This window comes from Psittacula echo (genome assembly GCF_963264785.1).
Source record: "Psittacula echo genome assembly, chromosome: 17".
In the NCBI taxonomy this organism is placed as follows: Eukaryota; Metazoa; Chordata; class Aves; order Psittaciformes; family Psittacidae; genus Psittacula; species Psittacula echo.
The window spans coordinates 6,902,238-6,914,913 of NC_137753.1; the positions used below are offsets into that span (position 1 = coordinate 6,902,238).

The 12,676-nt window shown below is 52.9% G+C and overlaps 1 protein-coding gene across 1 annotated transcript in view; it reads right to left on the reverse strand.

Moving 5' to 3' along the window:
* Positions 1-12,676, reverse strand: part of EPHA8 (EPH receptor A8) — a gene marked incomplete at both ends in the record, with an annotated part of 42,895 nt that overhangs the window by 8,498 nt on the left and 21,721 nt on the right. The window contains 4 exons of the mRNA XM_080631104.1: positions 69-231; positions 405-529; positions 2,296-2,631; positions 3,639-3,794. Of these exons, the coding sequence (XP_080487230.1) occupies positions 69-231; positions 405-529; positions 2,296-2,631; positions 3,639-3,794 (780 nt within the window). The remainder of the gene's footprint in view (positions 1-68; positions 232-404; positions 530-2,295; positions 2,632-3,638; positions 3,795-12,676) is intronic.

Below are 12,676 nucleotides of genomic sequence, written 5' to 3' on the forward strand. Positions count from 1 at the left end.
GGAGGTCATCACCATTCCTCAAGCTCCCTGCCCCACACTTCCCACACCCCACAACCGCAGTCGCTCACCTGGCTTCCCCGTCTCCACCTCCACAGTCTGACTGAACCTCCCGCAGCCCGCGGACGTGCGAGCCCGAACCTGGAAGATGTAGCGGGTTGCAGGCTTGAGCCCAGAGATAGTGGCAGTGGTGCCCTTGGATTTCAGAGTCGAGTAGCTCTGCATTTCCTTGTCCTGGCGAAAAACAACCCCCAGAAACCTTGCTGCATCAACACAGCAACCACAAAGCCTTCCAAGACAGTCCTTTGTGCAAGGCTGGCTGACAGCAGCAATTGCTATCAGGGTTTAAACCAAGCCCCTGTCTAAACCATGCTGGAACCAGCTTGTGGCAGCAAGTTCTGCGTTACCTTCTCGTAGTACTTGATCTCATACTCCAGGATGATGCCATTGGGCTGGTCTGGCTCTTGCCACAGCAGGGTGACGCTGTTCTGGCCTGTGCTCTCCTGGTGGACCACCATGACCTGGGATGGGGCTGGGGATGCAGATGGCAGGGTGTTAGGTGCCCACTGGCTGGGCATGGTGAGAGCAGCCGGACACGGCGGCACGGAAGGCTGGACCTGGAGCACCATGCAGGACCCCTGGTTTAAGCCATATTTGTGTTTCAATTAAAGCCATAGAATTACAGAATTACAGAATCAAGCAGGTTAGAAAAGACCTGGTTTTAAGATCACCAAGTCCAACATTACCCCAGAACTGCCAAAAACACCAAAAGACCAAAAGAGGCCACAGGGACTGCAGTGGGGTACTCAGGGATGGAAAGGCAGCAGTTTTAGCTCTTTGAGCTGGCTCCTACGAGGAGCAGAAATCACTGCTGGGACACAAGACCCCAGGGAGCTGGGACGGGGTGGGATGATGGGAATCTGCCCCAGAGCATCACTGCTGCACCCGCTCTTGTCCTGCTCAGGGGCTGGGTGACAAGAGTGCCCAGCACCAGCATGGCTGGGTCACTCACCCCCTCAAGGTGGGCAGGATGCTCTGTGGTGTGGAGCTGGAGCAGGCACATACCTAAACTTCAATCACTACCAAATTTCCAACCCCGCTGGTTTTGCAGCATCTGCTCAGCATCCACTTCCCAGCACAGAGGTTGAAATCATAGAACCAAAGAATCGTAGAATGGTTTGGATGGGAAGGGACCTTCAAAGCTCATCTAGTTCCAATCCCTCTTCAATGACAGGGACATCTAGATCAGGTTGTTCAGAACCACGTCCAACCTGGCCTCAAATGTCTCCAGGGATGGAGCATCTATCACCTCTCTGGGCAACTTGTGCCAGGCTTTTACCACCCTCACTGGGAAGAATTTCTTCCTCACATCCAGCCTGAATCTCCCTTTTTCAGTCTAAAACCATCACCCCTCGTCCTATTGCAACAGGCCCTGCTGAAAAGCCTCCCTCTGTCTTTCTTTGAAGACCTTGGAATGTGCCTTCCACCTCAAACTATTCTATGGTTTCCTGGGGAAAAAGCAATGCAAATCAAGGGATTTGCAAAGATGAGACACGCATGAGAGAGACTTCCCCCAGCTGCTGTCACCTGCCAGGGCCTGGCACTGGTGTGAGCTAAGAGCAGAGCGTGAACTGCTGCTTGTTGCTTGGCCCTTTGGGAAGGGACAGAAGGCTGGAGGAGCAGCCTGAAAGATTCATGCTCCACTTAATGTTCCTGTCAACGAACAAGTGTTCTCCGTGCCCCCTGTCTCCTGCAGAAAAGGAGCCTCTACCAGCAGTTGCAGGCTGAAGTGGAGGGAAAGGAGGATGAAAAGGGATTCTGTGAACCAGAGAACCACTGCTGCCTTGGGCAGCAGCTTGTCTCCAGCCCATCCTGGCTCCCTGAATCCTCCTCCTGCAGCAGAGAGGATAGGTTCAAGAAGGACAGTAAACTGGAGCATAAGAGGTTCCATGTGAACATCAGGAAAAACTTCTTTACTGTGAGAGTGACAGAGCACTGGAACAGGTTGCCCAGGGGGGTTGTGGAGTCTCTTACATTGGAGATATTCAAGGCCCGGCTGGACAAGTTCCTGTGTGATGTACTCTAGGTTACCCTGCTCTTGCAGGGGGGTTGGACTAGATGATCTTTTGAGGTCCCTTCCAACCCTTGGGATTCTGTGATTCTGTGACCCTCTTCCTCTGGGCATTCCATGCCCATCACCAAACCAGCCCTTGGCTGCTGCGGATACTGGCTGGAGCAACATCGGAGCAACATCAGCATCACCCACAAAGGCGGAGGCAAAGCCTCTGCTCCTCCTACCTGCCTGGTTTGTTGTGATGTTGGCAACTGCAGCTCTCCTGGACTCCAGGCTGAGGTCAGAGACGCCGTTGACGGCCTCCACCCAAAAGGAGTAGTTGGTGTGGGCCAGGAGGTTGGTCACGGTCAGCGCGCCCTTCACCAGGCTCATCTGCTGGGGCACGAAGCGGATCCCGCTGCCGCACGCCTCGCACTGCCCGGCATCGCCCGCACAGCGCCTGCAGACCACGTTGTACACGATGTCAGCGCGGCCCCCCTTGTCCAGGGGAGGCCCCCACTCCAGTGTCACCGAGGTGCCATTGACGCTGGAGATCAGGTTCACGGGAGCAGAGGGGGGGCCTGGGAAAGAAGCGGAGGTTCAGGCAGAGTGGGGGCTGCAAAGCATGGGACCGATGGAGAGTTGCACCTTGGGCATGCCGGTGTTGTCATGTCCACGTTGAGAAGGTGCTGACATTTGTACCTGCGCGTACAAATGACGCTGCAGGGGAATGCTGCCCAGAGTGGGGAATGCTCCACAGACAGGTCTCAGGTTAAAGTGCCATGGAGGTGAGATGCTCTGGATTATGATGCCAAATGCCAGGCAGGAGAGCTGATGTTTGTTCAGAGGGGAAGCAGGAAGTAATGGGGATGCATGAAGACTTTTGGGGAAAGAGCCAAGGTGTGGATGCGCTGAACAGTGGAGAACAGGACCTGCTCATCTAAAGGGAAGGGTAAACTGGCATTTCTTGGGGAGTTTAACAACCTTGGGTAGATATTTCCCCAGGAAACACAAGTCAGATGTTGCTGACATGTCTTTCAGCCTGGCATCAGCTAGTAGCCATCCACCCTTCTTCCCTCCTGGACCAGCTACAGAGAGGAGGAGGGCTCCTGGGATATTCTTGTCCCCTTTTAGTAGCACTGAACCCCTTAAAGCAGCCCATTGCTGAGGCTTGAGCTGAAACCATAGGACACACCTTAGTGCCAGTGTCCAGGAGAGCACAGCAACACTCGTGCTGCCCTTTGGGTCTGATCACCCTCACCGTTTGTGGAAAGGAGAGCAGCCAGCAAGTGGCCGGTGTGTGAGCAGGTCGAGCTTGCTGGCAGAGCCATGATCTCACCCTACTCCATCACATGAGAGACCCTTGGGAGAGGAGCAGGGATGTTTGGAGAGCAGCAGGATGAGGATGAGACAGAGGGCAGTGAGGGAGTGCAGCAAAGGGGGTCTCAGCTCACATGTCAAGGGGAGACCCAGTGCTGAAAGGCTGCCACAGTGCCCTGTGCAGCACGCACAGGGGCAGGGGTGCATTCATCTGCAGGGTCTGTGGACATGACGCCTGCCCATGGATGGTTCATGTTGGGGTACTCACGTGTGCAGGCGGCCGAGGGGGGGTCCTGCAGGGCCCGGTAGAAGCTGCTGTCGCAGCGGCACACGCGGGCAGCCCGGCTCTCCGAGTGGCTGTGCAAGGGGCACTTGGCACAGAGCTGGTCCCCAGGGGCTGACTTGTAAAATCCCAGCTGGCAGGCTGCGGAGGAGGGAAGGGTCAGGGGGATGCGCCTGCAAGAGGAGCATCCCACAGCTCGGCAGATCCCAGCAGCACGAACCTGGACCCGGCTCTCACCCCCATCCAGGGCATGGGAAACCAGCCCTGTGAAGACTGCTTTTGTCTCTCTCCCAGGCTGTGCTACTGCCAGCCTGGTACCAGTTCCCCACTGTTTCACAGGCAGATCCGGGTGCCTTTGTTCTTGTTGACCTGCCTGCAAAGCTGGAGGTGCTTCCCTCCTGCCTGCTGCCCAGAACACTCCCTGCTGCCGCTCAGGGCCATTGCCTGGCCTTGGGACAGGGAGCTCAGCAAAGAACAAATCAGGCAGCACTGGAAATCACCTCGCTATTATAAGAGCCAAAATCTGTGCTGTGCAGTGCAGTGCTCTTGCTGCCCCACTGCTCGTTCTGAGTGTGCCCAACAGCATCCATGGCAGGGGTTTCAAGAACTAAAAGCTCCGCTCCTGGGACATGGTGGTGCTTGTCCTCTGACCCTGGTGCGCTGCTACACAGAGCAACAAGTTTCCTTCATAGAGTTGTAGAATCCCAGACTGGTTTGGGTTGGAAGGGACCTTAAAGCTCCTCCAGCTCCAACCCCTGCCACGGGCAGGGACCCCTTCCACTGGAGCAGCTTGCTCCAAGCCCCTGTGTCCAACCTGGCCTTGAACACTGCCAGGGATGGGGCAGCCACAGCTCCTTTGGAAGCACAAAACAAAGGGGAAACACCCTCTTTTGTTTCACCTTGCAGCAAGCTCTCAGCGCACACTGAGGTCTGTGGAGGGACAGCAAAGCCAAGCGAGCCAGGCTGAGTTTCTTCTGACAACACATCCCGCCTCTGGTGGCTCTGCCTCGTGCTGGTGCTGGGGCTGTGAGGCAGGAGCACACGCTCATCCCACACCCGCAATGGCATCATTCTGCTCCATCCCGACCCTAGCTCTCGCAGCAGCCCCCCGGGTGCATCATTTGTCACACAAACAAACAGCTCGTCTCTCGTTAGGAAAATCGATTAGTTCCATAGTGACAAGTGGCACATCAAGTGTCTGCCTAGGCGTGGAAGGATCTGCCCTCTTCTGCACATTGCCATTCCAAGTAAGGAAAAACCCGGCTCTGCCTGGGTCCCTGTATTCATCAAGCATTTCTAGGACCAGTTCCAGTGACTCAAGCACTATTCCTGGCTCTGACTCATTTCAGTTTTCCCCTACCGAGGTGGTAATACCTTTAGCCCCCATCACCAACTCTGCATTCTGCCTCAATTTTTGCTTCCAAACATGTAGAAGGGTTTTGTTTGTGATCCGGCATCCTTGGTGGTCTGGGTCCCTCCGTGCTGTCTGTTTGTTCTGCTTCTAGGTGCTGATTTGTTTTCTTATTAACAACGCTCTTTCCCCTGCCACAGATCTCCCTGTGCTACCTGCATATTTCACAGAGCACACGCTGCACAGTAATAAACCAGACTCTATAGCTGAGCTACTTCCAGCTATAGCAGCTGAAGGCAGAGCTTCATCCACATGCACCCCTGGTGCCTTGCTGGTCTCTCTTTACTGTCACCAGCTTCTGTGGCACTTGGCACCTAATGCTACCTTATAGACAGGGGAGCAAGAGCACCAGCAGGATGTACACACGCTGCATGTGCCAGAGATGCTGGTGTCACAGGTTGGTGTCATGTCTTGGTACAGCAGGCTGGAAAAGCAAAGCCCAGCCATTGCAGAGTTTGCTCCTAAATTCCTGCTCCTCCATTTCGTGAACAGCATAAGGGCAAGGAGCAGAAATGCCCAAACTGGGGGTGCAAGGGAAGGCAGATGTGACTTAGGGGGAAACTGATGCAGCTCAGGGCTGGCTTTGCTCCCCAGCCTCCCTGACACGTTTCATCTCCCCAAGATCATCCATCAGAAGAGCAGAGGATACAGCGGAGGCAGACCTGGGAAAGGAGGTTTGCTGTCCCCAGCCGCTGCACCAAGGACAACCCAGGACATCTGTCACAATTTGGTGCTAACTGGTTCTCCTGATGCCACGCACTAAGAGGGACTCCCTGCCTTTACGAAATGCCCTTGCGATGACACAGCCCCACTGTCCACGCTGGGCAGTGTAAATGTCAGGATTCATTGCCTTCAACTTATGTGAATCCTTCTTGGTCCTGCAAACCATTGTCATCTCTACCCATGCAGCAACCAGCAACCAGGGACTCTTGATTCAAGAGGCATTGAAGTGGTTCCCCCACATACCAATAGTTAATTAAGGGCAGAGAAATCAGTGCTACATCAACTATGGAGAGATGGGGGAAGGATGGGAACATGAAGCGCAGCAGATTTGTACCAAGCAGTTGTAAAGCAGATTTGTACCAAGCAGTTGTAATCACTTAGCATTCAATGCTGTAAAAATAAACCCTGTTAATTACCCGTAGCAATGATTCACAATTATTTTAGATGCACTCAAGGGGAAAATTATCCTAAATGACAAATTACAGGTGAATTTGTGCACCAGGGCAGAGCTGTTGGGAGCCTGGACAGCATAACATGAGGAGGCCTGGAGAGCAACTGGGGCTGGGGCAGGCACTGCTCTGGATGGGGTCATGCACCTCTGTGTGCCTCAATGCTTGCTTTAGATGGGAGCAGGACACACGTGCAAAGCCCTTCATAGGCACGGGAGAGGGCACCAGCTTGGAACCTGCACAAGATATGAAATCCCTACAGGATGACAGGGATGTCCTGCTCTGGATTGAGCTCTCTCATGCCAGGCCAGCGCCATGTGGAAAACCAGGACCTCCTGGCTTAGCTCTGGTAAAAGCAAACAGGCAGAGAAGCATCCAGTGAGACAAATTCCATCAAATGCACCAGGTCTAAAATCACAGTGCTCCACAGTTATGGCTGTAGCATGCACTGAAGCCACCAAAACCTGAAGTCACTACGGAATGGTTGTCCTGCTGCACCCAGCTCGTCCCGCTGCCCTCCCAGGAGCCCTGCAGAAGGTGGGGATTTCTTATTTTTAATTATTTCATGCGATTTATACCCTAAATCTGTGCCTAAGGGCCCTGCCTCTTTGCGGACCCCCAGAAGTCCTGCTACTAGTATCATCCTTCTGCCCCCAGTGCCACCTTCCTGTAAAAGCCAGCCAAGGCTCTCTGTCTGTCCTTGCAGTTTCATCTCACAGTGTGGTTTCGCAGTGCACATGGGACAGCAGCGACCTTCGCTTGCAGCCCAGGTCAAGGCTTGCACATCCACACTGCTGGTCCCAGTGTCACAGGCACAGCCTACAAAACCCAACACAAACCTGTGCTTGGCAGAGCACACCTCCAGCTCTCTGTCACGTAAGTGGGTCCCCAGTTATCACTGCAGCCTTTTGGGGTCAACACCACTGATCCCCCCACCCTGTGCAGCACATCTTGCCTGGTTTTACCAGCCCAGCAGCCCCACTCTCCAGTGCATCACCTGCCAAAGGTAGCCCGGAGCAGCAGGCTTGTCTCATAAACAGCGAGCATGGGGAGGGCTCTGCCAGCCATCTGTAGTTCAGTCCATTTGTTTCCCTCCCTCTCCGCCCTCTGGGGACAGGACAACATCTGTTAATAAGCTGGCAGAGCTCGGGAGATGATGGATGAACCTGTCGAGGATACGTTAGCTGGGAACGAGCCGCTCTTCTCATGCTGAAGTCACTGTCTGGGACTAGTGCTCTGCAGGTGGCCCTGCTGGGACCACCAAGGGCTGCTTCAGTGGGGCTGCACATTGACTCTGTGTCACTCCCTCTCAGCTCCATCCTCAGCCTGGGAGGTTGGGACAGGGTGAGGGCACGGTTGAGAGGGTGCCATGTGGGACTGATGCTACCAATTGCCCCCTTCTCTGACCCTGCATCGAAGCTCAGCATCAGCAGCCACCAGAAGAGCAGCCAGGTACCTCCCTTTGGCAGTGCTGAGAAGAGATAGAGAGAGAAATAAGCGTATCATAGCCACTGTGACAGCCAGAGACAGGAACCAGTCCCAGAGGCCTCCAGGCTGCGGCAGAAGCTAGCGCAGAAAATCCCAGCTCCTTTCAATCTGGTTTCAACATGATGCCACCAATCTCAGCTCCCACATGACACAGACACTGAAACAGCAGCGTGTTATTCACAGTCACGTCTTTAAAAGAGGCCTCTGCCTGATTGTGCCAAACCTTGTGCTTCTGCAAGGCTGCGCTCCCCTTTCTCTGCAGTCCCAGGTCAGCGCAGGGTCTCTCACCAGGTTGGTCTGTGGTCTTGGAGGGGTGTTTCAGGACTGGACTGGACTGTCTCTGTCGGGTAGATTCTTGGTCCTAATATCATGCATCGCCCCACAGCCCTGCTGATGCTCTGTGCATCCTTTGTGTGCTGCTTGCCTCTGTCTCACCCACCCGCAGTCACTGCCTTACCTCTAGCCCCTGAACACCACCTTACAGCCCTTCACACAACCCGGTTCCCACCATGTGGCCCCTTTGTACAGCTCACAACCCTTCCCACACCCAGTGCTACCTTACAACCCGTCACACCACTAATACACACCAGAACTTGTCTGACATCACCTCCTCACTGCTTGGTCCGTCTTCCCACAGTTCAACCCATCTCACACTCCTAAACACTGCAGAGTAGGGAATGGGGGCAGTTTTCACCCACAAAGTGGAGTAATTCCACTTGTAGTGCTGGGTAACCTGGAACCATTGATGGTGCAGACTGGCTGCATCCCAAACTGCACATCTGCACTGTGCTGCTATATTAAAATCAGCAGTTCTTGCCTCATGCCTTAAATTCAGTCCTGTTGAAATCACCCCTGACTCCATCCTGATCCTCTTCTTTACATCTGCATCCAAATCCCAGTTTGCTATGAGCGCTGCTTTGTTGCCTGGTGCAGACACCCTTCTGGAGTCAAGGGGATGCTGTGCAGGGTCATGTAGGTGAGACAGCCCAGAATGCTCTCAGAGCAAAGGCATTTCATAAAGCTTATGTGGGAGATGCTACAGCTTGCAGGAGTCAGCCAGAAACAAGCGGCCTAATGCTAGAATTAGAAAAAAAGCTGTTTCCAAACTCAGCCTTCTCAGAGGGTTTTAGACAGAATTATCCAAGGCTTTGGAAAAACCCCATGGCTTTCACCAGGCTAAAACCGAACACAGAAAATGCTGGATTCAGAAAGGAGCAGGGCTGAACGGGAGCCACCCCTGCAGAAGATGGTGCTGGAGGTAACCCTGTACCCCTGCTGCAAGGCTTCAGGAAGCAAAGATGCATAAATGCAGAAAGGTCACACAGAACACCAAGAACCTAACCCCGGCCCCTGCAGAAACAATCATGCAGCTTTAGAGGGTGTGTGAGCCCTCTCACCACATGCGTATGGCTCTGGAAATACACAGGGGCTGAGCTTTATAATGCTCTACAGCAGGAGCAAGTGAAGGGCACCACAGGGTGCTGGATGGATGCAAAACATCCGGTTTTTGAGCCCTTTTGTTCTCCACAGGGAAGTGTCAGCAGCAGCATCTTGTCTTCAGGAAGGGGAAGAAGTCATCACACAAGAAGCACTGTCGTGTGTGGGATCTCATGCAAAGTACGGAACAAGCTTTTGTCTCTGTCCTAATGCTGTGTGGGACGAGGAGCCAGATTCTCTGGAAGTGTTCAAACCACAAAAAACCCCACATTCCCAAACTGGTGAAGGTCTTTGAATGCTGCCAGATCCATCCATCACAGCCCAGCCGCTCTTCAGCACCTCTTGTAGGGGCTACAGAGACAACTAAGCACAAATGAAATCTGTTTCATCCCTGTCGATGCCCTGAACTCCAGTCTAGCACCATTCTCACCCTTCATCTACGTCAGCTGTGAAACACAGCAAACTCAGAGGAAAAGTGGCAAACAATAAAACACGGGATAAACCCCATATTGTTCTATTGGTGGGGAAAGGGCAGACATGAAGTAATCTCTGTCCTTTTTGTTTGTGCCTAACCAGTAAACATACAGAATTGTTTTAAGTGTTGGGGCTGCTTTATTTTGTTTTCCTCATACATACAATTGGCCGCTTGCTTGAGGGACTGAAGGTTCTGGAGATGCTGAGACTACCTTGTCCTCCTCCAGCACGCTCACTGAGCTGAACTAGCCATGGACACACAGCCCAGCAACCCTGGGATCCAAACAGATCGATTAACATCCAGGTCTGGGGCTACAGACTGGTATGAGGGAAGTGCGGCTCCAAGGATCCCATCCCAGAGCTGGATATAATCCTGTAAGGAAAGATTTCCTAATGCCCAGCCCATACTGTGCGAGCAATTTGCGTCTCTGACACATCTTCTTTGCAGTCTGTTCCCATATGAAGTCTAATGCCAGGATCCTGGATAGTCCTGGCTTATGTGGTCTGGAAAACACACTGGTTTTAGTTTTTATTGGTGTTTTGGGGGTGTTTTTCAAGGATGCAGGGCTTTGCATGGGATAAACAGAGGTGATTTAATCTCACCAGCTGATATTGCCTGTATTTTACAAAGCAGCTGACCGGTTTGCAAACCAACAATGAAAATCTTGTGAATCACTAGGTTTCTTTGATTTTCCTGCCTGGCATCTCAGAAAGGACATTTGCAGAACTCCCATAGCGCATCTTTGGAACTATCACTGCTCCTGCCCTTGAAAGGTTTGTTCTGGGAGGCTCACAGCAGAATCCCTCCATGGTGGGTACCCAGGGCAATGGTGCAGTCTGGCTTTTGGAGTGACAGGCTGGTACCCTGCCAATGGGCAGAGGAGAGTCTGAGCAGGCATCACTGAATCTGCAGCTCGGGGCTGGCATATGAGCACTGGGACTTGCGTAGAAAGTCTCCTTGAAACCCACACCCATTTTGCAGGGAAATGGGAAAAGTATTCCAACATATTTGTCTGCAGTTGCAATTGGAAGGCATATTGACATACATTTATCTATCACCTTGATATATGGTACATAAACTTCCAGGCAGGACCTAAGGGTGGTGGAGCCCAGCCTGGTGATGGGTGCACTGAAATCCCAGGTTTGCTGGTTGACAGAGGTGTGTGTGACCCCCAGGCACACTCCTGGGAGCTCTGTGTAGCTCAGAGCCAGGAAAAATGGGGTTTGCTTGGAGTCAGCACAGCAAGACCAGTCTCCTGTTTCTAACCAAGCAGCCTGTATGGGCTGTTTCACATGAAGACATCACACAACAAGCTTGAGGTTCCTCTGTGATGCTCTTACCCAGGAGGGAAGAAAAATCACTGTTACCAGAAAAGTGAGAGAGAAGCCTGAGGCTTCTCTGGCTTAGAAAGGGATCTGGAGTTCAGGGAAAGAAGAGAATGGAGCAAGGCTCTAATGGACTCATTTAACCCACTCGCACATCATTCTTCCCCCCTGCATGCTTCTCCATCTCTTCTGCACTGAGGGAAGGAAGCACAGGCTGTGGTCTCCCTGGGTAGGTATCCAGGGGCAATCAGTGCACTGGGCAAAGGGTCTGTCCCCTCATGCCCAAGCCCAGGGAGAACAGGTTCGTATACCTCCACCTTTCCTCCACTTCCAACACCAGCATCTGGACCACATCTGTTCATGCAGCTACAAAGGTTTGCTGCTGTGGCTGCAGGTCATTGCCCAGCATGGCTGGAGTCTGTGTCTCTGACCTGGCTTCATCTGCCAACACCTTCACCTGTGTCATCTTGTCCCCTGGGGTGTTTAGGGCTCGCTCTGTCCCTGGGTTGTGCCCAACCAGCACAGTACATCAGTGACATGATGCAGCTAAATGAAGTCTTCCCTCCTCTCACACCATACAGCTCCACTCCCCTGCTGCCCCACCACCTGGAAAGTCAGCCCCCACTGACTTCCTTCATAAAGGTCCACGGAGGCAAAACTGTATTCACAAACATGTAATTACCAAGCTGGGTATTTTTTCCTCTTAATTAGCAATGCCGTGGTGCTTTAATTGCTCGATTAAAGTTGCCCACAAGGAAGGTTTAAGGTACATTAAATTTGCTGATTGGTTCATCAGCATGAATCCCACGGACTGGAAAAAACTATCTGCCTCCCAGACTGCTAACCAGACTCTCCAGATTCGCTTCCACCAGCCATGTGCCACAGAAGACACAAGGAGTCCAGCAGCAGAGGGGTTTGTCCATAAGGCGCAAGCAGATCTTCTCCTATTCCCACCTCTCCTTCAGTTTGGGAAGGGTCCCAATAGTGACAATCTCCCTCTCTTCTCTTGTTTAGAGGACACTGCCATTTCTTCAGCTCAAGCAGAGCTGGGTGAAGTCTACCCCAGTGCCAAATCCTCATTCCTGGCTCCCCTGTTCGGAAGCTATGCTCACTCAGCCCTGGCAGGCTATAAACACCCTCCTCAGTTACAAATGGGCTGATGGAACAGCAATCACCTCCCTGTTGCTCCCTCATCATTGTTTTCCAGCCAAGGTGAAGCCCCCAAGCACAGCAGAGGGAAAGCAGCCAGAGCCATCAGGATACCTGGAGGTTAAGATGCCTGCTCCCAAACTCCTGAAACCCATGGATATACTGCAAAGACTCTCTTTGGGAATGGCATTTCTGTCCAAGGCTCATCCCCCCACTCTGACAACAAGGAAGAGTCTGTCCAAGGAATGATGCGGATCTGCCCCAAAACACTGACCCTGATGCAAGGATCATGGAGTCAAAGGGCAGCCGTCCCCAAAGAGGGTCTGGCCAGGGCAGGTAGGAGGGGTGTGGGTGCAGGGATCCTGTCCTCACCTGCTGGAGCCTCCCTGCACCTCTCCATCCAACCCCAGGATGTGGAACACTTGTTCTGGGTCTCAGCCTCATGGCTCCTTGAGGAGGTGGCTTATGGCTGTCTTCCATTCCCACAGAAGCAGAACCAGGGTTGAAGTCCTTCCCTCTCTCATTACTCTAATTGCACTGACCTTATTGAGATGGGTCTCTATTTG